Raw genomic sequence first — 27,370 nt, forward strand, 5'->3', positions numbered from 1 at the left:
CTCCTTTGTCATGTCGTTGTGAATGCTATTTGTACATATCTTCCAAAGCCTTTGTTTCTTTTCTTTTTTTTAATGTTTTTATTCATTTTTAGGGGAGAGAGAGACAGAGACAGAGCATGAGCGGGGGAGGAGCAGAGAGGGAGACACAGAATCAAAAGCAGGCTCCAGGCTCTAAGCTGTCAGCACAGAGCCTGACATGGTGCTCGAACCCACAAACTGTGAGATCGTGACCTGAGCTGAAGCTGGGCGCTCAGTTTACTGAGCCACCCACAGTCTTTGTTTCTTTTGCAAACTTAATGAGTTTTATGTTGATCAGTTTGGTCCTTAAGGTAACATTTCAATATGGAACGTTCTGAATATGAATTAAATAGTGCATTGAATTTCAACAAAAATTGTTGTGTTATTTCTAAGGTACAGAAAAACCAACCATAAAATGAGTGGGCATTGACAAAGTATACAAATTGTGCTCTAGCAACACTGAAATACTCTGATTAACCATGGCATAAGGGTACCCATAATGGAGCTTCCCATAATGGAAGTTTGGGCAACTCTTGAAATACCATTTAGTGGCTTATTTGAACATAAATGTTCTATTTTACAATATATCACAAGAGTAGGACTTATCAAATCATGTTTATTTCTGAAACTTCCCCAAACTCGATATTTTGTACAATTTAAATAATCCACAGAGTATATAGGAAACACCTAGTAAGTAGTTTCCTTGGATGTCTCCTGAGTAACTAAAAATTAAGTTGTCCTAAATCAGACTCCTAACTAGAAAGACCTTCGGTCTTTTTTCCTTTGTGAATGGCCAAATAATGTATAATTTAGTGAATATTCCCTCTCCCTTATCTCCCATATCCAGTCAGTCCCCAAACCCTGTCACTTCTACCTTCTAAAAAGCTTTTGAGTTTGTCCTGTTCTCTCTATTCCTTTGGTTGGTACTATAATTCAAGCCACTGTCGTTCACACAATTGGTTGTCCTGCCTCCTTTCAATATATCCTTCCTTTACACCAATTCACTGTCAACTCTGTAGCCAAATTGAGTACACTAACATGCAGATGTTAAAATCTAAACTGCTTTTCAATAAGATTTACAAGGCCTTTTGGGATCTAGGTCCTGCTTCCTCTCTTGTCTCCTCTTTTGTCACCTCTTGCTGCCACCATTGCTCCTCTTCAGCACAGATCCTTCAGCCAAACTAAAGTGTTTTCAGTTTTCCCAGTGTACCAGATGATGTCCTGTCTGGGATATTGCTCATGCTGCTTCCTCTGACTCTCTTTGTAGATCTTCACTGTCTTCACTTTTGCTGGCTTGTACTCATTCTTAGGACTCAGTTTAGGCATCACTTCTTGGGGCCGCCTTCCCTTCTGTCCCCGTGGGTTTTTCTTAGTGCAGAGGTACCCTCCCCATGTGCTTTCTGGGCATTCGGTGACCACCTACCTACCCCAGTGTATTAGGATTCCCAACTAGATGAGAATGAACTTCTATAGAGCAGAGACTTGTGGCCTGTTTGTCATTGACTCATTAGTATCTCATGTTGGGCCTGGCGTGGTATGTTTTTAGCTTAGTAGATATTTGTGAAATGAATAAACGAATGAATAAGTGAATAATATTAACGTGATGATTTTTCACTAATCACCCTCCCCAGAATTATTTAACACAAGGCTATAGACTTTATGAGTTGATTTTTATTTTAGGCTCAGGTTTTATTATTGGCGTCCATGCTAACTTTTAATATTTTCATGTACATTTACTAGATATTTTTCTTTCATTTACTGCGCTAATTTTATTTAGGCACAAATCATTTGTTTTTTTAAAAATTCTTGGCTTATTTTCTTTTCATAACCTTGAGATTTATCCCTGCCTCAGGTGGAGGATGCGCTGTCCTATCTTGACCAGGTGAAGCTGCAGTTTGGTAGTCAGCCTCAGGTCTACAATGATTTCCTTGACATCATGAAGGAATTTAAATCTCAGAGGTAAAAGATATATGTGGTTGTATTCAAGCTTTGCACTTGAAATGTTAATTTTGGAGGGAGGATATGGCTTATTCTCATATGCTGAAAGATAAAGGATGCCTCCTTTCGGGGGGTTAATTTTCAGAGTCATGCTTTTATTTATGGATTGCTTTATTGATGAAAACGATGGGCTCCAGACCTTTGTAGCCTCCATATTGGTAAATTTTTCATAACTAAAATTTTTCTCAGTCTAGGGAAGTAGACTGGTAATGATTAGGCTACCAGCTCTTTGAGTCATTTTAGGATGCACTAATATTCTGGCATGGTTCACTGTTAGAGTAACCCATGAAAAATGTAGACACATAGTGATTGATACTGGTGTGTCAGAGGGTGGATCTTGTATGGGAATAGCAGCTTTAGATAGGACCATTATCATGAATGTATATTCTGTTCAAAATTGTGACCAAGTCTCATTGAATATGAGGCTAAAATGGCTTTGGACTTTGAGAGTTCTTTGTGTTTTGTTGATTTTGTAATACACAGGTTGATTTTTACCTGTCTTACTGTTCAGAGAACCTAGTGGAATGTGAATTTTTTTCTTACTATGGTGTTGGTCAAGCTTGCCACTTTAATTTTTGTGGGTTTTTTTTTTCCATGTGTGTATATGTGTTTTGTTGTTGTTGTTGTTGTGTTGTTTTGTTTTGTTTTGTTTTGTTTTTAATCAGCATTGACACTCCAGGAGTGATTAGTCGTGTGTCCCAGCTGTTCAAAGGCCACCCCGACCTGATTATGGGCTTCAATACCTTCTTGCCCCCTGGCTACAAGATTGAGGTGCAAACCAATGACATGGTGAACGTGACAACTCCTGGCCAGGTTCATCAGATCCCTACCCATGGCATCCAGCCCCAGCCTCAGCCACCACCCCAACATCCTTCCCAGCCTTCAGCCCAGTCAGCCCCAGCTCCTGCCCAGCCAGCTCCTCAGCCCCCACCTGCCAAAGTCAGCAAGGTGAGCACTTGGGAACTTTACCTCATGTAAAATACATCCCTAGAAAGCACCCTCCTTGGACATTTCCCCTTTATTTAAGTCTCAGAGACGTCAGTTGCAGTGATTTTATTAGAGAAGATGCTATAGTCACATCCCTAGAAGATGGTTCACATTTACCTTCCACATATTTCGATATCTGTTTAAATCAACACATTAGCAACCTACAAGGATTCTTTTTGTCCCCACCTCCTGCATAGTGAACCCATGAGCATCCCAACAGATAGCAACTTGATTTGTACAGTAGTACTTTGACAGCACAGGCAGAAATGGTCATCCTGTGATCAGATTATGCTACTGCCCTTATGGTCCTCATTTTTATAAAAGTCACTCCATTTATCAAATTAGGTCATATCAGGCTAAGCAGAAGATTCTATTGATGGAAGTGATGATGGCGGGGGTATGTTCTTGGTCTGGATCTGTATTGTCTGATATAGTAGCCACTAGCCACATATGACTGTTTAAATTTAAACTAATTAAAATATAAAATAAATTCAGTTTCTCAGTTGTACCAGCTACATTTTAAGTGCTCAGTAGTCTCATGTGGCTTGGTGGCTATTGTACAGGACAGTGCAAATAAAGAACGCTTCCATCATCTCAGTTCTACTGGACAGAGGTGGTTTAGAAGGTTTTTATGTGGAGCTTCTGCAACAATTGTCTTTTGACATTAAAGATTTATGGAGAGTGAGGTTGTTTTTTTTTTTTTCTATTCTGTTTGCACCTGTTGAGTGAGCTTAAACACTGCATTAGAAAATATTCTCCCCTGTAATTGGAGATGTCGCCATTTTTAAGGTTGCATTTAGAAAATTTGAGACTGAAATATCTGTATTAAAATGTGTGAACTCTCTACTCTCCCCACCCCTGCCCAGTGTGATTTCAGTTGGGCTAAATGGCCTGGCCAGAGTAAATAAAGGACATATGTTGATTAGACACTTTGTTTCTCTTTAGTTTGACCTTTTCTTTCCTATGTCAGACCATCTGTGTTCCTGAGGAGAATAATGACTTTCTTCTTTTTAGCCTTCCCAACTACAAGCACATACTCCAGCCAGTCAGCAGACTCCCCCTCTCCCACCATATGCATCCCCGCGTTCTCCACCTGTCCAGCCTCATACACCAGTGACAATCTCGTTGGGAACGGCCCCATCCTTGCAGAACAATCAGCCTGTGGAGTTTAATCACGCCATCAACTATGTTAATAAAATCAAGAACAGGTTCCAGGGCCAACCAGACATCTACAAAGCGTTCCTGGAGATTTTGCACACATATCAGGTATGAGTGTTGCCCTTTCAGCCTGTCTTAACCAGGTCACGTGCCGAGGGCATCTGGGCTGAGAAGAACTTGAATACCCATTATTATGTCCCCTAATTACTACTGGAAGTCAACAGGTTAGAAACTGATGTGTGTTTATAAAGCCAATTTGATGTGCCTGACTTTAATTGCCTTGTAACAGCAAGACAGGATTTTTAAGTTACTGCACTATGAAAGGGATGCTTATTATCTGGGCAGTAAGAGGGTGGTTTACGTAGTGTAGTTCATCTGCAGTAGGAGACATTTCTCTAAGGTTTTGTGTTTTATTGGTTGGTAGTGGTCCCCTGAGCATTCACATATACTGTCCTAGTTTTTTTGTTTTTTTAAGTTTATTTATGTATTTAAGTAATCTCTACACTCAGCATGGGGATCAAACTCATGACCCTGAGATCAAGAGTTGCATGCTCTTCTGATCTAGCCAGCCAGGTGCCCTGTCCTAGATTTTGTTTTTGTTTTTTTTTTTAAGTTTTTTTTTATTTGTTTTGAGATAGATGGAGGGGAAAGCGGCAGAGGGGGGGGGGGGGGGGAGAGAGAGAGAATCCCAAGCAGCCTCCCCACTGTCAGCACAGAGCTCCATGCAGGGCTCAAACCCATGAACCATGAGATCATGACCTGAGCTGAAATCAAGAGTCACACACTTAACTGACTGAGCTACCCAGGTCCCCCGCCCCCTGGTGTAGTTTTAAAAAATTGTCAGTCACCACCTTCTACTCATTTCTCAACTTAAAAGCTTGCAGTTAAAACAGTGCTAAGAACATAGACTTTTTTCTTAACTACAGCCCAAGTAGATAACATACAGAGCTCCTCTCAGACATCCCAGGAAGTGTGCAAAGGGGAGTCATTCGAAACAGTGGCCCTCTAATATGGTATCTTCCTATTTGCAATTTCCTGTCAGAAAGAGCAGCGAAATGCCAAGGAAGCTGGAGGAAACTACACTCCAGCATTGACCGAGCAGGAGGTGTATGCCCAGGTGGCTCGTCTTTTTAAAAATCAGGAAGATCTGTTGTCAGAGTTTGGACAGTTCCTACCAGATGCCAACAGCTCTGTGGTAAGTTTTATTTAGAAAGAACTGTACTATTTAGAATTATCATCTTAAATAAGTTAGGAAGCTGGAAATAGGAGGGGACTTCCTCTAAATGATATACTTGCTTTGGTAAGAGAATTAATCTCTCTCATCTGTCTTAATTAGCTTTTAAGCAAAACCACAGCTGAGAAGGTTGATTCTGTGAGAAATGACCATGGAGGCACTGTGAAGAAGCCCCAGCTGAACAACAAGCCACAGAGGCCCAACCAGAATGGCTGCCAGATCCGAAGGCACTCTGGAACGGGAGCCACCCCTCCAGTGAAGGTGAGAAAGGGTGGCACCTGTGCATTTTGACTTCTGGGAGAAGTTTTCATGGACAACTATTCGAGGGTTGATCTTATCCTAAGCGTGTTGAAAGTTGGATCCCGGAAACTCAGTGAGTTGGTATATGTCACAGAAACTTGATGCAAAGCTTCTTATCTGGCTTTGCAAAAGAATGTTAGAGTATCACTAATTGCACAGTTTACTTTTTGGGTTTTTAGTATTTTCTCTTTTCTTTGCTATTCGCTGTCATGTCTCTTTTTGTTTGCTGCCAGAAGTTTGAGACTTACACTGATTTTTCCCTTCTTCTGATTTGATCTTCAGCCTGCCTTGTGCTGAGAAGGATGGTTATTAAGCTTGATAATTGTTTCACAACTAAGTCAGTGATCTCTAAGTCCTCCTGTGAGTAAAGTGTCTATACATTGTGAGATCTCTTTGGTTGAGACACCCAGCCTGCCCAGGATTCTTTGTTGGGTTGCCAGATCTTATCTGTATCATCCTAATCTCTAAGGCAGGACCTTTGGGCTATAGCAGAGGGAGATCTTAAACTTCTGTTAGTGACCTGTCATACAATGCTTCTTGTTACAGTAAATGCTGATGGTCTGCCTGCAGAGAGCTAAGCCTGCTCCCTTCCTCTCGGATGTAGTGCAGCTGTGCTGGGGAGAGAGTTAGGTGTATGTACTGGATGTTGCTTCAGTGATTTCTAAAGCAGTATGTAATGTGGAAGAGATGGCCGTGTCTGCAGGATCTAAAGAATAAAAAGCTAGTGTAATTTTTAACAGTAGAAAGTGACTGGTGAACAAGCAGATGACTACAAGGACTAGCAACATTAGGTGTTGCTCACACTTTAGAAGGACTGTTTTTTAGTGCTTGTAATGGCTTTTCCTTTTGAAGGCAAGTTGAATGTAGTAATAGTTTATATTCACTTGAGGAAAGAGTGTTGGTTATATGGGTAACCAGAATCAGGTTAGCAGTTAAGCCCCACTCTTGCGTTGGTCTCCTCCCACACTTGATTACCCTCAGGTGGAAACACTAGAAAGAGGGATTAGAATTCCCTACCTGTTTTCTCCTTAGGCATTGTAAGCAGCTTGGCTCTTGAGAGGGTATACTCTGAGGTGATCAGGGTAAGTGTGCATACTTTCTCCCAAAGTTTGTACATTTCTTCACAGGTAGTTGAGAGATGGCTTTTGAAAAGTGAATTCTTGCTGACAGTTATGTCATGGCTTGTTCATTCCCTTTGAAGAAGCAATGTTAAATTGGTCTGAGTGGATATTGCTGACAAGATAGTCATTCCTTCTCTTAGGGAAATAAACTGTGCTTTTTTTCAGGGATCTTTAAATTGAACTATAATTAAAGGTTAAAGATTGATTTCTATCTAGGTCTGGCATTGTGCTCTCTTTGCCTCCACAGCTAGGGAGATGAGGTAGTGGCACTGGATTCCAAATAAAGTTACTTTTGGCTAATGGAAAAAGTAAGGATATTCTGTTATCACAGTAATGCTGAGACCATTTGTAGAGAGAATATCTGTGAATCTCTGGGGGGGAAAAAAAACCTGACAGGCAAACCGAGATAGAGAAGATGGGTGGAAATCTTTTGGGGGTATAAAGTGAGTGAGTGATTTGAATTCTCTCATTTGTTGCAAATTATTCATCAGCAGTGGTCAGTGATGGACCCATTGAACACAGATGAAAATCAGACTCTGAGAACTCTGAATCTTACGTGTTTGTATTTTTTCTTTTTTGCAGAAGAAACCTAAACTGCTCAGCCTAAAGGATTCTTCTATGGCAGATGCCAGTAAACACGGTGTAGGAACCGAGTCGTTATTTTTTGATAAGGTAATTGTTGAATTAGATTTAATATTGGTTATTAATGCCACAAGCAAATTACCCTGTCCTCAAGAGGATTTTGTTTTGAGTTGCATCAAGCTGATGAAGACTTTCTGCTTATTAACATAGTTTCTAAGTTGTAGGTCCTTTCAGACTACTGGAACCATTAGCACAGCTGAGAAATAGTAGGATTGTCTGTGTTACTTTTGTAAAGTAGTTTACAGCACTTTCCATGGTGGAAGATGCTTTTGAAAAATACATGAGGTTACTCATGGGACACCTGTGTGGCTGAGTCCCCAACTTCAGCTCAGGTCATGGTCTCGCAGTTCCTGAGTTCGAGCCTCACATCAGGCTGTCTGCTGTCAGCACAGAGCCCGCTTCAGATTTTCTGCTCCTCCCCTGCTAGTGGGCGCACTCGCTCTCTCTCAAAAATAAATAAGCATTAAAAAAAAGAAAGAAAAGAAAGAAAGAAAGAAAAATGCATGATGTTACTCTTGGAAGATGTTTGGAGCTCCCTGTTGTAGACTTCCAGGTCTGTACCAGTTGTCGAGGACTTAAGAAGACTTACAATCTTCTCATTGCTTGTGGTACTTATTTGCAGTATCGAATATAGGGTTTGTGGGAATTCTGATTTGTTGTCAAAGTTCCCCAGGTGATCCTGATAAGCTGCCAGGCTTGAGCTTACTGGTGTCAACCGTGTTGTGTGGTGTATTAGTTTGACTTCCTCCTGTGTCTGACTTCCTCCTTGGAGTCAACTTGATGATTAGCGGGCTGTTTTTATCAAGGTAATTGGCAACTGTCAGACTTCTCACTGGCAGGAGCCAGCCTGGATTGGTCTGGTACAGATTTACCCTGTCTTGCACCTTTGGGTTTTTGCAAAAGGGCAGGTGTTTTAGCATCCCCATGATTGGTGCCTCCTGATCTCTCTAGCCTGCTGTGCCTGTGTGAGCTGTCCTGTCTGACAGCCAAGTCCCTGGCTCTGACTTGAGCAATTTCTGAGGGCTGCCTGGGCACTTGGTACTTCTAAGGGAAATTTGGAAGTCCAGGTAACAACCATTACATAACAATGAAAGAGTGGAGGGTAGGGTGTGAATAAGTTAATTTTTTAATGAGTGATGTCAGTTTTTGTTTTTTGTGTTTTTAAAAAAAATTTTTGGAGCACTTATTTCTTAGAGATATATACTGATATACAGTTGACCCTTAAACACTGTGGATTGAAAATCTGAGTATAACTTGTGACTCCCCCAAAATTTCCTTTTGACCAGAAAAGCCTTACCAATAATGTAAACCATGGGTTAATACATATTTTTTATGCTGTATGTATGATATGCTAATAATAAGGTGGAGAAATTACTATTAAAATCATAAGAAAGGGAACATACATTTACAGTACTGTATTATCAAAATCTGCATATAAATGGACCGGTGCAGCTCAAACCCATGTTCAAGGGTCAGCTGTACAGATGAAGTGTCTGAAATTTGCTTTAATTTTTTTTTTTTTTTTTTTTTATGTTTGTTCATTTTTGAGAGAGAAAGTGTGCACGCAAGCTGGGAAGGGGCAGAGAGAGAGAGAGGGAGACACAGAATCCGAATTGGGCTTCAGGCTCTGAGCTTTCAGCATAGAGCCTGATGGGGCTCGAACTCATGAACTGTGAGATCATGACCTGAGCCGAAGTTGGATGCTTAAGCGACTCAGCCACCCAGGCACCCCTAAAATATGCTTTAAAATTCATTGGTGGGGGAAATGGTTATTGATGAAATAGAATTTACTTTATATTGATCATTGAGGCTAGGTAAGTACAGGGGGTTCATTAGACATTCTGTCTACTTTTGTGCATGTTTAAAGGCTAATAAAAAGTTAAAAGTAAGTGAATCTGGTGTATAGTACAAGAAATACGGTTCTCTTTCATCTTTGGCTTTGAAAATGCATATGCCATATAATGTCTACTGACAAATCGTTATAAAAATATACAGGAGCCTGAAGAAGAGGTTGTTGCTAAACTACTTGGTTTGGTGAGGATCTGTTTGCAGTCCTCACTGAAGTACCACAGTGCTAAATATTCACTTTTGGAATTGAAACTCCAAATTGCTCATCTAGTCAGGCTGGTTTTACTGTGTGTATACCATTGAATGTTTTTAGGTTTTCGGATGTTGAAGTGTTCAGCATAGTAGGTGGAGGAAGGGAAAGGATCAGCTCAGAGGACAGACGTGTCTTATTTAGAAAATCATTATTCGAGATTACCAGAGTTTAAAAACAGTACTGACAAAGATTCTCGCCATAAACAGCTGTTAGGAGCAGCGGCAAAAACTTGGGTAACTCTGATATGGTTGGAGAATCAAGCATATAAGTAGATAAATGTACTATATACTCTAGGATCTTGATTAAAAATTTTTTATTATAGAAAATTTTAAACGTGTGAAATTAAGGAGAGGAGTAAGATGTACCCATCATCCAGCTTCAGCAGTTTCCACCTCCTGGCCAGTGTACTTGTTTCATATGTACTCTAACCTACCCTGGGTTATTTTGAGACGAATCCCAGATATTATATTATTTCATACATAAATATTTTACCAAGTTTCCTTTTTTTAAAAATATTATTGGGGCGCCTGGGTGGCGCAGTCGGTTAAGCGTCCGACTTCAGCCAGGTCATGATCTCGCGGTCCGTGAGTTTGAGCCCCGCGTCAGGCTCTGGGCTGATGGCTCGGAGCCTGGAGCCTGTTTCCGATTCTGTGTCTCCCTCTCTCTCTGCCCCTCCCCCGTTCATGCTCTGTCTCTCTCTGTCCCAAAAATAAAATAAAAACGTTGAAAAAAAAAAAAATTAAAAAAAAAATATTATTTATTTTATTTTTTTTTTTTGAGAGAGAAAGAGTGTGTGAACAGGGGAAGGGAACAGAGAGAGAGGGAGAGAGAGAATCTCAAGCTGGCTCTGAGCTGTCAGCACAGAGCCTGACTCAGGGCTCGATCCCATGACCCTGGTATCATGACCTGAATCGAGATCAAGTGTCAGATGCTCAGCCGAGTCACCCAGACACCCCCAAATTTCCCCAATCTTCTAAAAGCAATCCAGGATCTCCTGATTCCCCATTTAACTGTTTCTCTTCTGGTGTCTCCATAAGGTCCGAAAGGCTCTGCGGAGTGCTGAGGCCTATGAAAATTTCCTGCGCTGTCTTGTTATCTTTAACCAGGAGGTGATCTCTCGGGCTGAGCTTGTCCAGTTAGTCTCTCCTTTCCTGGGGTAAGTGGAGAGAGGGGCTTAGCCCTGATGTGTGGTATGGAGGTGAGGGTATATGATAGGCAAAAATAATTTGATCGCGATGGGTCTGTTGACTCATATAATGTCAGAGTCACAAGAATCCTCTGGGAGTTCTTCTAGTTTAACTCTAGAGATGGAAAAATAGGGCATCGGCTAAGACTAGGGGGTCTCTTGATCCCCTGACCAATGTTGGATGTTTGTAGAGACCAGTCTCTTCCAGGGTTCTAGAATCTTGACTGTATTTGACAACCTAAGAATTATCTGAACATTAAAGTGGTCTTCTTGATTAGAAGAACAGCTGGTTATTGCTTAATTTCAGTGCAGCTCCTCCATCAGCACCCTAACTAGTCTTGGAATACTCGATAAGAAAAGGGGAAGCCAGATGCTCAGAAGCAGTGCTTCTTAGGCAGGAAATAATAATTGTCATTGGAATTTGTCCCTAGTAGCAGAGTTCTGACCCAACACCAAATAGCCATACCTCAGGGTAACTACATCATGCTTCTAATTGCTCACCAGTTTTTGGTTTTGATTCTTCAGGAAATTCCCTGAACTGTTTAATTGGTTTAAAAACTTTCTGGGCTATAAGGAGTCTGTACATCTGGAAACCTTTCCAAAGGAACGAGCCACAGAGGGCATTGCCATGGAGATAGATTATGCCTCTTGTAAACGGTTGGGCTCCAGCTACCGGGCCCTACCAAAGAGTTACCAGCAGCCCAAGTGTACAGGACGGACTCCTCTCTGTAAAGAGGTAAGGCTTTCTCTGGCAAGGATCAGTCCTGAAGACTCAGCTTCCTCCAGAGGGAGTGGTACCAGGGATCAAGAATTTATATAAATGAGGAAATCAAGATCCTTCTCTTTTTTCAGAAGAAATTGTTTTATACTTATATCCATATTTTCCATCTTTTGCAAACTTACTAGAGGTGAAAATTGGCAATGGTTTCTTCCATCCCCTAGAGTTGTGTCTTTTTGTTGAGAATGCTTAATCACCAGAAAACTTTTAGGCTTGCCTTCAATTTCTCTTCCTTTACTCCAAGGTTTTAAATGATACGTGGGTTTCCTTCCCTTCCTGGTCTGAGGACTCCACCTTTGTTAGTTCCAAGAAAACCCAGTATGAAGAACATATCTATCGTTGTGAAGATGAACGCTTTGAGGTACAAGTTCCTTTATCATTTGGAGGTTGGGGAAATGGGAGGTGCTGAATGCTAAGCTATCTTAAATGTCTGTGAGGCTTGGCTTTTAAGACGGAAGAGCCAGAGGCTTGTATTCTTCAGTAGTAAATGCTTATTGTCGTATTTACCATGCTTTACAAGTTCGTCAAATATATTAGTAATGTTTTATGGCGAATGTGAGCTATCTAGGCCACTTTACCCTTTTGAGTAAAGTTATCCATTGATGGCTGTGTAATAATCCCTTGAATTTTTAACGGCCTTTTAAAAGTTACTGCGTTTTACAGGGTATCTAAAACAGTATCGTTTAAGGCTGTCTGGGTTGTCGTAAAGAGGTTGAATTATTTATTTTGAAGTGTGTATTGTTATTCTTAGCAGGTATCTTGATACGGTTATTAGCAAAGCAGCTCTCCTGTGAGAACTGGAATTCTTCTCTCCTATCTATATCTGATTGATTTAGCTCCTTAGGAAAGAAAGCAAATTAGGGCTTCATTTTAAAGTAGTTGGGAAGGGAAGAGCCCGAGTGAGTAAGTGAGCTGATAGAGCCTCTGTACCAGCAAGTAGGAGTACTGAGTGTAAAAATGGCTAGTTCGCTGATCTCATCAATAGAAAAGGGACTGTTCATTGTGTTTAAAGAGGTAAAATGATGTGTATCCTATTTAATGCATTTATTACTTAAAAAGTGACTGTCCCTGCTTATTTATATAGATAGAAGATAGCTTGCTCTTTTTTAAAATCCATATGATTTCACTCTGCCGGCCATCCCTCTTCATGCTTGATTTAGCTGTTTCTGGCATATTTTGAATGAAGAGCCACATTTTGCTTGGCCTCTGGCAGGTGACTGGCCCCAGTGTTCATGAGGAGTTTCAACCTTTTGCATAAAGCGAAATCATGACAGATGCCATGGAAAGTTTTATCAGGCTGAAGAAAGCATTTCTTTGTTACCTGTGTTGAGTAAGGGTACATGATGAGTTAGAAAGCAGAGATTGGCATCTTCTTCTGACAGGGTGTTCCTATTCTCAAATGGTATGCCTGAAAAAGGCAACATCCTCATTTCCCATTTCTGATTATAGGCATGATGATGAAGGATTGGGGGCTAGTTTGATGGAGCATTCCTTTATACCTCAGGATACGTTAGTGATCCTGTAGTGTAGACAACCCCCAAAGTTCAGTGGCTTGAAAAAACAGATTTATTTCTTGATCATGCTACATTGCATTAATGTTTAGTAGGGGATCCTGCTCATCAGAATTACTTCAGGGAACTAGGCTGACCAAGTGCTACCATCTTGAATATTGCCAATCACTAGAGGGAAAAGGGCTCAGGAGGGTCTTGCTCGGAAGTAGCAAACACTGCTTCAGTTTACCTGCCCATACTCATTTGCCAGAACTAGTTAGATGGCCCTGTCTTTTCACAAGGGAGCCGGGAGGTTCAGTTCATCATTTGTCCATAATCAGAAGAGGGACCAGAAATTTTGTACAAAATTACTACCACAGTCCCTAAACTAGAAAATTTAGGGAGTACTTCTATAGACATTTGGTCATAGGGCCCTAAGATTGCTCGTTTACTTCATTTTCTATTTCTCATTTAGAGAATCTTGTGTTAAGCCTAGGAAAAAAGTTAGCTCAAAGGTTGCCAGTCCTATCCTTAACCAGGTCTGGCTAGGCCCTTGCCACAAAGTAAGTTCCAGGAATTCCGTTAGAATTTAGATGGTTACCTACAGATACAACATTGAAGTCCTTTTTAAAAAAATTTTTTTTGTGTAACATTTATTTTTGAGAGACAGAGACAGAGCACAAGTGGGGCAGGGCAGAGAGAGAGGGAGACACAGAATTCGAAGAAAGCTTCAGGCTCCGAGCTGTCAGCCTAGGGCCCGATGCAGGGCGCAAACACACAAACCATGAGACCTGAGCCAAAGCTGGAAGCTTCACCCAACTGAGCCACCCACGCGCCACCCTTCCCCTCCCCCTTTTTTAATGTTGACTTATCTTTGAGAGAAAGAGAGAGACAGAGCACAAGTGAGGGAGGGGAGAGAGAGAGGGAGACAGAATCCGAAGCAGGCTCCAGGCTCTGAGCAGTTAGCACAGAGCCCAGTGCGGGGCTCAAAGTCACAACCACGAGATCATGACCTGAGCCAAAGTCAGATGCTCAACTGACTGAGCCACCCAGGTGCCCCAACATCGAAGTCCTTAAGGAATGATAGTCACTGCTCTTACTGGATGTAGAGCAAAGCTATTAAACATTTAAATATTTCAAGTTACCCTGAAAAACCTTACACCTAAGACTGATTTATCATCTTGAATGGTCTTCTGGGGATTGTTGTATTTTGTTTGTTTTGTTTTGTTTTATCATTTGTAACCGATCTTAGCAATCCAGGTAAGTTCAGAGGGATGGAAGTGTCGGTAAGGTTGCCCCCCTGTGTGATTCCTCTGGTCTGGGGTCAGTAGTCCTAAGGAAAGTGCATTGATGGTGTTAGAAGTAACAACTACCACTTATCTATCATTTGTTGCATGTTATGTGCCAGACCTTGCACTAAATCCTTTATGTGGATTGTATTGTTTAATCTAGAAAACCACCTTATGAGAGTAGGTGGTGTTATCCCTATTTTATTGGTAAGGAAATAGACTTTTGTGTGGCTGTTACAGCAGAGCTTAGGATTCACATCCAAGGAACTTGACTCATTACTTCACACTCCTGACCGCTATTCTGTTCTGGTTTGGGTCCTGAGCACACTTTGTCTTTTGCTTTAGCTTGATGTAGTTTTAGAGACCAATCTGGCAACGATCCGGGTTCTGGAAGCAATTCAGAAGAAGCTCTCTCGCTTGTCTGCTGAGGAACAAGCCAAATTTCGCTTGGACAACACCCTTGGGGGCACGTCGGAAGTTATTCATCGAAAAGCACTCCAGAGGATATATGCTGATAAAGCAGCTGACATCATTGACGGTCTGAGGAAGAACCCCTCCATCGCTGTCCCAATTGTCCTTAAAAGGTAACTGACTGAATGTGCCCTTTGTGCTTTAGTGTGCTTGATGACAGATTTAGTGCCCCATTAAATAAGGCCCTCATTTTCGACCTGGGTATTATCCCGTGAGACCTCCATATCTCCCCAACCCTGGTTGTTGGAAGTCAGGTGCAGCTTGGGATGGTGGAACTTCTGTGTGACCAGCAGTAGAGAACAGACCTTGAAAGTCCATAGTGGACTTTCCCATAGCGGAATGCTCTGTGTGTTTAAGGGAATATTTTAAAATACAGAAAAGGACAAAGAAAACAACCACCCACATTCCTGCCACTCAGTACTAACCGTTTGTTAACACCTTTGTTTTTAGTAAGGAAAATCACTTTTTGTAAAATTTATATTTTATTTAAAAAGACGTACTAGACGTACTAGCTCACCACTTTTTTTTTTTTTTTTTTTAAATGTTTATTGACTTTTGAGAGAAGGAGAGACAGAGTGCAAGCTAGGGAGGGGCAGAGAGAGAGGGAGACACAAAATCCGGAGCAGGCTCCAGGCTCTGAGCTGTCAGCACAGAGCCTGACGCGGGGCTCGAACTCACGAACCGTGAGATCATGTCCCTAACTGAAGTCGGACGCTCAACCACCTGAGCCACCCAGGCGCCCCACTAGCTCACCACTTTTACCAAGAATGTCTTACTTTTTTTCTCCTGAAAAGCCTTCAGCCTCAAGTGTTGAGGGCTATTGTACTCACCTAGACCAGGCATCAAGGAGGAGGCCAGGGCTAGGGCTGAGCCCGGGCTCCTTCAAGTCCATGGCACTCTGGACCACAGTGTGAATCCCAGCTAACAGACGGGTCCTCCCTTAGTATCACCTGAAACGGTGGGAAGGGATTCTTGTCTGCTGCACAGTGTGCAAATGTCCAGATTTTATTGTGCCTCCCTAGCCCTCTCCTCAGGAGCCGGCCTAGGTATTCCTCTTCTTGCCATGCCCATAGCATTTAACTTTTGGCTTTGAGATGTAGGGTATTCTTCAGCTCTAATGCTGGTTTTGATTTTCTTCTCCTCTCTACTGGAGTGCTCGGATCAGTCGTTGCCATCAGAAATTCCCAGACCGTGTGCAGAGGAGCCTTCCAGTGCAAATGCAAGTTCTCTGCTCTGCACTTCTGCATTTATGTTAGTTAGTATAGCAAATGTTTGCAGAAGTCCTATAGCTTATTTTAGCTGGCCAGGGAAGAGCACCCCCCCTTTCAAGGGTATTCTATGGAATGCTGTTGAGAAATAAATTCTAGGTAAGATTTCTGAGTTTGGGACAAATTACTTCTTCAAAATAAGTCCTGGATGAGTAATTTTCTCGTGTAACAGTTCAAGCCTGGTTTGAATAACAATATAACAATTTGAATAACAATATCCCAAGTTACCAATAATTATGACAGACCTATTGTATCTTCTGACTTTTGAAATAAAGTAAGTCTGGCATATTTCTCACCTCTAAACCCTTAGAGAGTAGGTCTTGTTATCTCTGTTTTACCGGTAAGAAAACAGAATCTAGTAGAGCAGAGCCAGGATTCAAAGCCAGAGTTTAAGTCTCTCCCTTATAATTCCCATGTCTGGTTGTTTCTCCCCCCTCCCCCCCAGGTTGAAGATGAAAGAGGAAGAATGGCGGGAAGCTCAGAGAGGCTTTAACAAGGTGTGGAGAGAGCAGAATGAGAAGTACTACTTGAAGTCTCTGGACCACCAGGGCATCAACTTTAAACAGAATGATACCAAGGTCCTGAGGTCTAAGAGTTTACTCAACGAGATTGAGAGTATCTATGATGAGGTGAGCTGGAGGTTTCTACATCTGTGAGAGCATGGCTTTGATTCCTGGAAATTACATTTGTTACGTGAAAGTGAGACCCTCCAAGACATGTTGATTCTTGCTTCGTAACTGTCACAGACTTCTCTATTCCTGATTTTGCCATTTAATTAATTAATTCATTTGTTCATTTTTGAGAATGAGTGAGAGCGGGAAGGGGCAGAGGGAGAAGAGAGAATCTTAAGCAGGTTCCATGTCCAGCGGAGCCCAGTGCGGGGCTCAGTCTCACAACTGTTGAGATCATGACCTGAGCCAAGGTCAAGAGCCAAGACGCTTAAGTGACTGAGCCACCCAGGTGCCCCTTGATTCTGTCATTTTAAATCTAAGCCTCACCTTTATGACTAAGTGGCTTTACTGGTTTCCCAGTTTAACATCCTGACTTCAGTCTGTGCCTGCCACCTCCCTCTTCCACTTGTCTTCCTGTCTCTCTCCCTCCAAATGATACCTTGTCTTCATTCATGTAACCCTTCTCAACTTTCCACCGGTGAAACACTGAGCCTTAATCCCCAGACGCTTTCCAATCCGTGTTTACTCAGCATACTTACCAGGAGTGTATATAGTACTGGGAGCCAGGATACAGAGATGATTAAGAAATTAATCCTGCTTTCTTGGAGCTTACAGTCATGGGGGATGGATAGAAACATAAATACAGTGTAATTGAGCATTCCTAAAAGTTGTATGATCTTGAATTTAAAAAAAAGTTTTATTATGAACATGTTAAACTACATGAAAAGGGGGAAAGAGTGGTAAAACGAGCTCTTAAATAAGCACCCCTGTTGGGTGCCTGGGTGGCTCAGTCAGTTGAGCGTCTGACTTTGGTTTGGGTCATGATCTCACAGCTGGTGAGCTAAAGCCCCACGTCAGGCTCTGTGCTGACATGTCCGAGCCTGGAGCCTGCTTCGGATTCTGTGTCTCCTCTCTTTCTGCCCTCCCCCACTCACATTCTGTCTCTCTCTGTCTCTTAAAAATAAATAAGCATTTTAAAAAATTAAAAAAAAAAAAAAAAGCATCCCTGTTTTGCCAGTTTTATCACATCTGTCACCTTCCACACTCCCACCCCAGATTGTAGACCTCCAGTCCTAGACCTCATGTTGTATCCTCCATATCCATAAACACTACTACAGAATTTTAAAAGATGGTCCCAGTTTTGTCCCATTGTCCCAGTAAGTCTTCGCAGTCTAGAAGATACCAATACCTTGGTGTCAGACCACATCTCTCACCTTATCTTTCTGTTTCTGGAAGTGTCCGGTTGGAAAATAATAGACACTGTGGTTGATAACGGCATGTACTGCTGGCACAGTCGCACAGCTCTGTTGACTGTTGTTGTGGTAATACTTTGCATCTCTCTCCTGTCAGAGGCAGGAGCAGGCTACAGAAGAAAATGCCGGTGTACCTGTCGGCCCACACCTCTCGCTTGCCTATGAAGACAAACAGATCCTGGAAGATGCCGCTGCTTTGATTATCCACCATGTGAAGAGGCAGACGGGCATTCAAAAGGAGGACAAGTATAAAATCAAGCAAATCATGCATCATTTCATTCCAGATCTGCTCTTTGCTCAGAGAGGTGATCTCTCGGATGTGGAGGAAGAGGAAGAAGAAGAGATGGATGTAGATGAAGCCACAGGGGCAGCTAAGAAGCACAATGGTGTTGGGGGCAGTCCCCCTAAGTCTAAGCTACTGTTTAGTAACACAGCAGCTCAGAAGTTAAGAGGGATGGATGAAGTATACAACCTCTTCTATGTTAATAACAACTGGTATATCTTTATGCGACTGCACCAGATTCTCTGCTTGCGGCTGCTACGGATTTGTTCCCAAGCTGAAAGACAAATTGAAGAAGAAAACCGAGAGAGAGAGTGGGAACGGGAAGTGTTGGGCATAAAGCGAGACAAGAGTGACAGTCCTGCTATCCAGTTGCGCCTCAAAGAACCTAGTGAGTGCTTAGACTGTTGGTTTCCGGATGGTGTGAGGGGTTGGGGGCCTCAGAGCCAAATTAGATTTGGGACTGCTTTCTTTTATACATACAGCCTCAGAGCCTGACCAGGGTTCAGATCCTAGGTCTGCAATTTACTGGTCGTGTGACCTTACTTCAACTCCCCTTACCTGTTTACCTGTAAAATGGAGGCACTCCTTAATACCTTGTGGAGTTGTTGGGAGAATCGGGGAGAATATGCAAAGCACCCTCTGCAGGGCTTGGATCATGGATGCTCTCAGTGGTTCCTACTGTGGACACCTGGACAGGGGGTGTCAGTTGCCATCAGTTTCCCAAATGGCAGCTCTCAGGGGTATTGCAGAATGTTTTAAAGGACAGGGTGGGACTAAAACATCACAGTCGGTTCTGCTGCATGACGGAACATAAATTCCTAGTTGTTCATGCCTGAGCCAGATATGAATTTTCTCAGATATGTTTGGGCTAGACTTCTCTTTAGCCAATAGGGTTCATGGCTCATTCCTAATGAACAGAAATAGTTTATGGAAAGGAGATTGGAAGTCAAGAGATGGTGTGAGGCAGCAGACCATGAAGAACAGGAGTGCAGTTAGAGATCACAGGAAAAGGAAAATAAACATGGGCTAAGGAAGCCTCCGTGTGCTTTACGGAATTCTCTGTTGCCTGCTTCTAGATAACTGTCCTGTTCGTAATTAGGTTCTTGAGCTGTAAGCCAAAAACTTTTCCGTGGAGCTTTTCTTCTGTGCCCTTAAAGAAATAGCCAGTTTGTGGAATGAATTATCTTTAAGACTTTTTTTAATGTTTATTTTTGAGAGAGAGAAGAGTGCACAAGTTGGGGAGAGGCAGGGAGAGAGGGGGACAGAGGATCCAGAGTGGGCTCCGTGCTGACAGCAGAGAGCCTGTTGTGGGGCTTGAATTCACGAACCGTGAGATCGTGATTTGAGCCGAAGTCCGACGCTTAACCGACTGAGCCACACAGGCTCTTTTTTTTTTTTTTAAGACTTTTTTTTTTTTAATGGAGTGAATTATTTTAAATTTTTTTTAGCTGTTGCTGATGTAAGTAGCCCATGTGTGGCCCTAACTTTCTGTTGAAAAGCTCATAGAGATATTAATTTTAAAAGCCTTTGTCTGGATTAATCCTAGCTTGAGAGAGATCGCTTTTGGACCTCAGTGTGGTGAATTCCATCTGCTTGGGTAGAAATGAGAGAGCAAATGGCCTAATCCTGGCTTGACCACTGACTTAACCTGGTTTGAAGCTTACATTGTGTCTTGAGTGGTAACGCTAAGCCTCACACTGATCATAGCTTGTGGGCACGTCTCGCCTGTGCCCCTAGCTTTATTCTGGCATAAAAGCACCTGCACAGCAGTAGCACAGCCTGTGCCTGTGCTGTGGGTCTGAACAAGGTGATATTCTGTGATGAAAGTCTAGCCAGTTGCTTCTTTTCAACAGTTAATTGTTCTGTTTTGCATGGTCTTCAGTGAGCCATCACACTTCAGATAAATGGGGAAGGATTTAGTTTTTTGCTCTGCGCCTGTTTTCTCTGTATAAACTTTACAAATGGGTAACCAGATGTCAGTGACAAAGAGTTCTTGTGAATTTTTTTTCATTTTAGTGAACTTTTTGTTGAAGTGCAACATATGTACAGGAAAATCTACAAATCCAAATTGAATAGCGAATTTTTACAAAGTGAAACACACCTGTGTAACCAGCACCTGGGTCAGGAAACAACATAACCGATACCCCAGTGGCCCCCTCATGCCACTGTCTTGATTGCTAGCACTGGAGATCAGTAAATGGGTCTTAAACAAGCTAAAGGCAGAGTACTTTCATGCTTCCTTTTGTACTCTGCAAGTTGCCAAATGTCTCTGTGACAACTGATAAGATTCCAGCTGCTGGTTGAAGTGATTCATGTGCAGCAAGTACAGATCATTCAATGCAATTTGTGAAGTACAACGTTGGGAATCCATTTTTAAACAAAAGGACTTTGACAAATGCAGATTACTTCATTATTCATAGGGGATTTAATTTGCACTCCTATTTTTCTGTTCCCGAGAGGTTTCCCAGGACTTGAGTGTGGCGCTGTCTGCCTTTTCTCATCTGCACTTGATGCTTCATTGAAATAGCTTTATGAGCAAGTGACCCGTGTGAGGAATGCTCTGTGCAGGCCGGGAGAGTAGGTTTCTCTCTCAGAAGGAGAGCCAACAACTGTTGAAGAAACTTCTTCCCTGGGATATTCTGCTCTCCTGAGGCAGAGCCCAGTCGTACTGTAATTTAGTGTCTTTCTAGCATGGACAGAGTGTCAGAGCCCCTGTTAAAGTTGCAGGGTCACTGTCCTCTGATAGCCAGCGCTGGCCATTGTAGCCACCTGTCAGATCTCATCTCTGCCTGCAGCAGATTGAGTGGGTATGTCTGAATACCTAGGGTTCGTTCTTTCAAATGCTCTTTAGGCCAGCTGTGGGATTTGCCTTGCCCTCTCTCCCAGTCTTTTCGTAGCAGGGTAAGGCCTCACCTCTCCCATCTCTCCCACAGTGGATGTTGATGTAGAAGATTATTACCCAGCTTTCCTGGACATGGTGCGGAGCCTGCTAGATGGCAACATAGACTCGTCACAGTACGAAGATTCGCTGAGAGAGATGTTCACCATTCACGCCTACATTGCCTTCACCATGGACAAACTAATCCAGAGCATTGTCAGACAGGTGAGGGCACGGTGGAGGCTAGGTTTGGTGAGGGAAGAAGTCCTTACCTAAAGATGGATGAGGCAAAGAGGAAAGGCAAGATTTCGGTTGGAATTAAAAGGGCAGTTTGCGCATGTAATGATGTTTACAAATGTCTGGTTCTCTAGAGGAAAGGGGGAGGTTAATGTGATTACGGATCTCTCGTGTTAACAGAGTGGGAGTACTTCAGCCGCTAAATTGACTCCTTCGCTTTGCTCAGTATGCCCTCACAGTTGAATGAGTCTACAGCAGACCCGATGTTTTGCCCTATTCTCACTGCCTGCCTATAGAGTGAGTGTTGGTACTGGCCCGGCTCTTACCTTGGCTCCCAGTGGGGGGCTCTCAGTGGGTAACTCTTCCTCTTCTGTAGGTGTTGGTTTAATTCTGTGTACTTTCCTCCTTTTAAGATTTAAAGTTCCTTTTGTGGGAAGGGTTTCATACAACATCTTCTATAATACTCTGCCCACCTCACTATCTGAGGTTCCATTTGAGTTGAATTTGTGGTTGGTTTTGTGGTTTGTTCCTGTGGCACCCTGGAACTTTGTAAATATGTTGTTCTTCACAGCAGTGATAATTTTACAGCAATTGGGTAGTCAGGTTTCCACTCTTTTGGCTTAAGGTCTGCATTGTGAAGGGCTCAGAATCTGTTGTTGGTGCACTACTTTCTTTAAAGTGAAAACTTGTACAAAGAACATTCGGGAGTCCTCACTGCCACTATGGGGAGGGCGGGGTGGAAAGCTTGTGTTGCTTGGTACTTTCTTGGAGTGAAATGTGGAATCCTTTGCAAAGTACCCATGCCTTTGCCTTGATGTCGGGAGGGCATGTTGGAAAGGTTCTGCACCCTTTCGCAGGATCTGCTCAGGGTCAAGGAAGAACGCTTCACATAACTGAATCTTGGCATCTTCAGGAAGGTTGTCAGGTATACAGGTTTTTTCCTGAAAGTCAAAGATGTTAATAGGCCTTCCCATAAGGAGTCTGTATGGTGACTGAGCGAAATCATTACATGGGTGCCAACAGCTCTGGTCCTAATTTTGAGAGACTGATCTTTGTTAACACCTTCTGAACGTATGTAAAATAAAGCCTCCAGTTGTCATGTGCTTCTGCTGCTGCGTATTGCTGCTACGGCTGGAAGTAAGGTCTCCCACACTGCCAGCACAGCAATTTTAGAAATCCAGGAAAATTAACTTTTTATAAACCCGAGCTTGGTTTTTGAAACAATACATATAATTAATCCATACATTAGAAGCACCTGGTTGCAATTTTGAGTCAGTAACACATAATGTCTAATCTTTTTAAGAAACAGGTTTTGTCCAGATACCCAAATCCAGTGTTTTTAAAACATATGTTCATGCTTCTCATCTTAACTCCTCAGTTGGAGGCATATCTTCTCTCATTCTCCCCATCTTGTTTGATGTTCTCCCAGAGATTATTCCTGACTGGAGGCAGAACATATATTTCAAGGTCAGGCCATACATTTATCTTTTCCAGACTACAGTTGATGCTTGAACAACAGGGCTTTGAATTTGAACTGCGCTGGTCCACTTCCATGCAGATTGTTTTCAATAAACACAGCATAATACTGTAAATGCATTTTCTCTTCCTTATGATTTTCTTAATAATACTTTTTCTCTAACTTACTTTTTTGTAAAGATGTATAGTGTATAATACATCTAACAAAAAATACTTGTTTATTGACTATTTAGGTTATTGGTAAGGCTTATTGGTCACTAGTAGACTATTAGTAGTTAGGTTTGGGGGGAGTCAGAAGTTATATGTGGATTTTCCACTGCATGGAGGGTTGGTGCCCCTAACCCTCACATTGTTCAAGGATCTACTGTGGTTTAGTAGGGATTTGTCTTAACACAACAGGTGGTCTCACAGATAGCTAGTAGAGAACTCAGAAAATGGCCAATGTAGGGATTGGGCTGGGAATCTTTTTTTTTTTTTTTTTTTCTCTCTCCTGCATGCCTTCTTTCTGAACATCTACTTCATTCTCATGCTTTTCTCTGCAAATAGACATTTGGCCACATACTCAAGGCTTCTCCAGCTCCCCTGGAGCTTTGGCTTGCTATGCCAGTGCCTCTGGCCCTAGCATTGACCTTTCCATGTAGATGTTCCTCTGTAAAATGTCTACCAAACATGTTCATTGTGTCATTTCAAATTAGCAGGAGAGAGAATCTGAGCAACCTAGCTTGGGAGTGTAAGCTGTCCAGTTGTCCCTGATATTATAGGTCTGCCCTTTCCAAAAACTCTAGGAGGGGCCGAATATCCAAGAAGAGGGTGTGAATAGGGAGTCAGTGAGTTTACTTTAGTAAGAAGGTCTTAAGCGGAAGTGTCTACGTGGTATGCACCATGCTTTAGATACACTTTTATTACACTGCTTTCCCCCTCCGCCCGCCCCCTTAAACACTATATCTTAAGCTGCTCTCTCTGTTATCAGGTTATCATAGACATTATTTTAATGGTCACATTAGAATCCATTGTCTGGGCTAATTGTAATTCAGCCATCTCCAGTTGCTGGCCTTTCAACCACTGTCAAATCAGTCACCCTTCTGACCTTGCGCTGTGTCCATTTATCTACAAATACACATACTTGTCACTTAAGACTTTTTTAAATGTTAAAAATAAGTAGTTGTCATAGTTACTAGTGCTTCAAAAAGGATGTATCTTCCTAAAAATAGAATGGCTTAGTGGTTTTTGAGAATTTTAAAGTAAAATAGACAAAATGATAGTGCAGTTAACATCTTGCTTTTCTCTGCTTGTAGGTTTTTCACATTCTCTGGCATTTTTATGGGTAAAGTTTCATTTGAGGGGAATTTTTATTTCACAATAGAAAGATCATCATGACCTATGAGAATGGAAACTCTGAAAGGTTCAACTTTCTAGTCATTAGATAGTTCAAGAATGTAATCACAATAATTACCAGTAATCACTCATGATTGACCTGTGTTGAAATTGAGTTAATTAATAGTGTTTACAATTTAAGGACTGTATTTTTTATCAGATGTAGAAACAGAAGTAACGTATTAGAATATCAGCATAAGGGTCAGGAAGCTTGAATATTAGTCCTAACTGTGCTCCTTCAACTGAGTGCCCTTGGGTAATTGATTCAGCAACCAATTCTCAAATACCTAATGAGTTTCCAACTTTGTGCTAGGGCTGGGAACATATAGACAGGGGTCTAGCTTTCATGGTTTACCAAGGCCCCTGACCTCACCTTGGCACACAGTGAGTTTTCTCATCTAAAATGGACATTTGTCTCCACTGTAACTGGGTGTCCCTCTTCAGCCTGCTCCCCGGGCTGGTTGCATAGAGCAAATGAGAATGTGCGTGAAACCAAGTTGTAAACCGTAAAGAAGCACCATAAAAACAGAAAGCCGTGAGATTTCTCTTTCATGTAACAATTTTTTTTTTATTTTTACATTTCCTTAGAACTTTAAATAAGCAGCATATTAACATGAACTGCCTATGCTTTTGCTTTTAAATACATAGAAAAGCTTTTTTCATGGCCCAGTGTTACTCTTGGAGGTTTAGGCTTAGTTATTCTCCAAGAATATAAAATACTGGTTCTGTGTGATTAATTTTCTAAAATTACCAACCAGAAGTCTTTTTAAGCTGACTGACTGGAACCATCAGAGGAAGGTTGACTGTATGACAAGGAGAAATATTTTCTTGGTTCACTGACAGCTTGCCTTTGCTTGATTTCAGCTGCAGCACATTGTGAGTGACGAGATCTGTGTACAGGTGACTGACCTTTACCTGGCAGAAAACAATAATGGGGCCACAGGAGGCCAGCTGAACACACAGACCTCCAGGAGTCTCCTGGAGTCAACGTATCAGCGGAAGGCTGAGCAACTCATGTCAGATGAGAATTGCTTTAAGGTGAGAGTTACTCATGGAGTCAAGGACCATGCTGGTGACAGCAGACATTGTTGGAACTGTCTCCACCAGAAATAAAAGCCATGCCAGGGTACTTTGATCCAGTGATTCTACTCCTAGAACTCCTTAGAGTTCCTATGAGCTCACTGGAGGGAATTAAAAAAAAAAAAAAAAAAAAATGAAGGTAAAGTCTCCCTTGGATAGTCTGTTACTTCCCTACCTTTAAAAAAAAAAAATTAGTTGGGGGTGCCTGGGTGGCCCAGTCAGTTAAGCATCCAACTCTAATTTTTTTTTTTAATGTTTATTTATTTTTTGAGAGAGAGAGGGAGACGCAAAATCCAAACAGGCTCCAGGCTCTGAGCTGTCAGCACAGAGCCCAATCCGGGTCTCAAACTCAGAAACCACGGGATGATGACCTGAGCCGAAGTTGGGCGCTTAATCAACTGAACCACCCCGGCGCCCCATCCAACTCTTGATTTCAGCTCAGGTCTTGATCTCAGGGTCATGAGTTCAAACCCCACATTGGACTCCAACCTGGGAGTGAAGCCTACTCAAAAACAAAACAGAACAAAAACATTAGTTGTTGTGTGTGATTTTTACAGTTTTGTATTCTGCGTTTTTCTCTTGTGAATATTTTTTCATAGTATAATGCTTTGTAAATATTATAATATTTTGTTTAAAAATGTTAACACAGTGGCGCCTGGGTGGTTTAGTTGGTTTAACCATCTGACTATTCATTTCGTCTCAGGTCATGATCTCACAGTTTTGTGAGTTTGAGCCCTGCATTGGGCTCTGTGCTGATGGTGCAGAGCCTGGTTGGGATTCTCTTTCTCCCTTCTCTCTGCCCGTCCCCAGCTCGTGCTGTCTCTGTCTCTCTCAAAATAAATAAATAAACTTTTAAAAAAATAAATAAAAAATAAAAATGTTAATACAAAGGGGCGCCTGGCTGGCTCAGTCTGAAAACCATGTAGCTCTTAATGTTTGTTTATTTTTTATAGAGAGTGTGCGAACAGGGGAGGGCAGAGAGAGAGGAAGACACAGAATCTGAAGTAGGCTCCAGGCTCTGAGCTTTCTGCACAGAGCTGGACTCAGGGCTTTGAACTCAAGAATCACAAGATCATGACCTGAGCCGAAGTTGGAAACTTAACCAACTGAGCCACCCAGGCTCCTCAGAGCACACAACTCTTGATCTCAGGGTCGTGAGTTGTAGCCCCATGTTGGGGGTAGAGATTACTAAAAAGAAAATAAATTTAATAAATAAATATGTTAATACATGTAATCTATGATCATTATAGAAAAGATAGGAAATGTAGAGAAAAGAAAAAAGTTGTCACCTGTAGTGCTTCCCAGAAATAATTACTGATGACATTTCTAGACTCTATGCTTGGATTTAACAGAGAGTATACTGGGCAAAATAATCTAACTTATTTTGCTCAGTTAGCAACACTCGGGTCTTTAGCATCTTTTCATGACGTTGATATTTCATCTTACAGAGAATTATGCCTGCCTCGTCGGGCATTTAGGTGGTTCCCATTTTTCCGTTATCCACTGTTGTTGCTAGTTAAGAAAGCAAATAGTTGGAAACAGCCTTGATGTCCAACCCACTGTGGGAATGGATAATGGCAGCCTATTTTGTGAATGCTGGGTGGCACATTTTGCAGCCCTTAAAAGTTAATTATAAATTATAAAAATACCGAAGCAAATAAAAGGAGACAAAAGTATGTGTATTATGATTGCAGCTATGTAATGAATATAGTATGGCTGAACAAAACTTGTATGTATTTACATAAGAAGGATGGTTTTGGTGGCCCAGAATAAGGTTTGTAGTTGGCTGAGCAGAGAGAGCTAACATATCCTTGTTGGATGTGTTACATGTGCTTTTATTTTACTTATTTATTTAAAGTTTATTTATTTATTTTTGAGAGAGAGAACAAGCAGGGGAGGGGCAGAGAGAGAGGGAGACACAGAATCGAAAGAAGGCTCCAGGCTCTGAGCTGTCAGCACAGAGCCCGAGGAGGGGCTCGAACTCATGAACTGTGAGATCATGACCTGAGCCAAAGTTGGACACTTAGACTGAGCCACCCAGGCGCTCCCTGCCACCACCGCCCCCCCCCCCAGCCAT

General features: G+C 42.0%; 1 protein-coding gene across 3 annotated transcripts in view; it reads left to right on the forward strand.

The window, feature by feature from the left end:
- The window catches only part of SIN3A (SIN3 transcription regulator family member A), a 74,809-nt gene that overhangs the window by 28,607 nt on the left and 18,832 nt on the right, over positions 1–27,370 (forward strand). For all 3 annotated transcript variants that reach the window (XM_019441404.2, XM_053888829.1, XM_053888828.1), the window contains exons 4-17: positions 1,871–1,977; positions 2,682–2,964; positions 4,018–4,269; positions 5,204–5,356; positions 5,498–5,656; positions 7,399–7,488; positions 10,597–10,715; positions 11,271–11,481; positions 11,768–11,884; positions 14,648–14,886; positions 16,487–16,670; positions 18,063–18,636; positions 21,182–21,351; positions 25,078–25,251. In XM_019441404.2, coding sequence (XP_019296949.2) covers positions 1,871–1,977; positions 2,682–2,964; positions 4,018–4,269; positions 5,204–5,356; positions 5,498–5,656; positions 7,399–7,488; positions 10,597–10,715; positions 11,271–11,481; positions 11,768–11,884; positions 14,648–14,886; positions 16,487–16,670; positions 18,063–18,636; positions 21,182–21,351; positions 25,078–25,251 — 2,832 coding nt within the window. The remainder of the gene's footprint in view (positions 1–1,870; positions 1,978–2,681; positions 2,965–4,017; positions 4,270–5,203; positions 5,357–5,497; positions 5,657–7,398; positions 7,489–10,596; positions 10,716–11,270; positions 11,482–11,767; positions 11,885–14,647; positions 14,887–16,486; positions 16,671–18,062; positions 18,637–21,181; positions 21,352–25,077; positions 25,252–27,370) is intronic.

Source organism: Panthera pardus, unplaced genomic scaffold (assembly GCF_024362965.1).
Source record: "Panthera pardus isolate Hobbes unplaced genomic scaffold, ASM2436296v1 HiC_scaffold_24, whole genome shotgun sequence".
In the NCBI taxonomy this organism is placed as follows: Eukaryota; Metazoa; Chordata; class Mammalia; order Carnivora; family Felidae; genus Panthera; species Panthera pardus.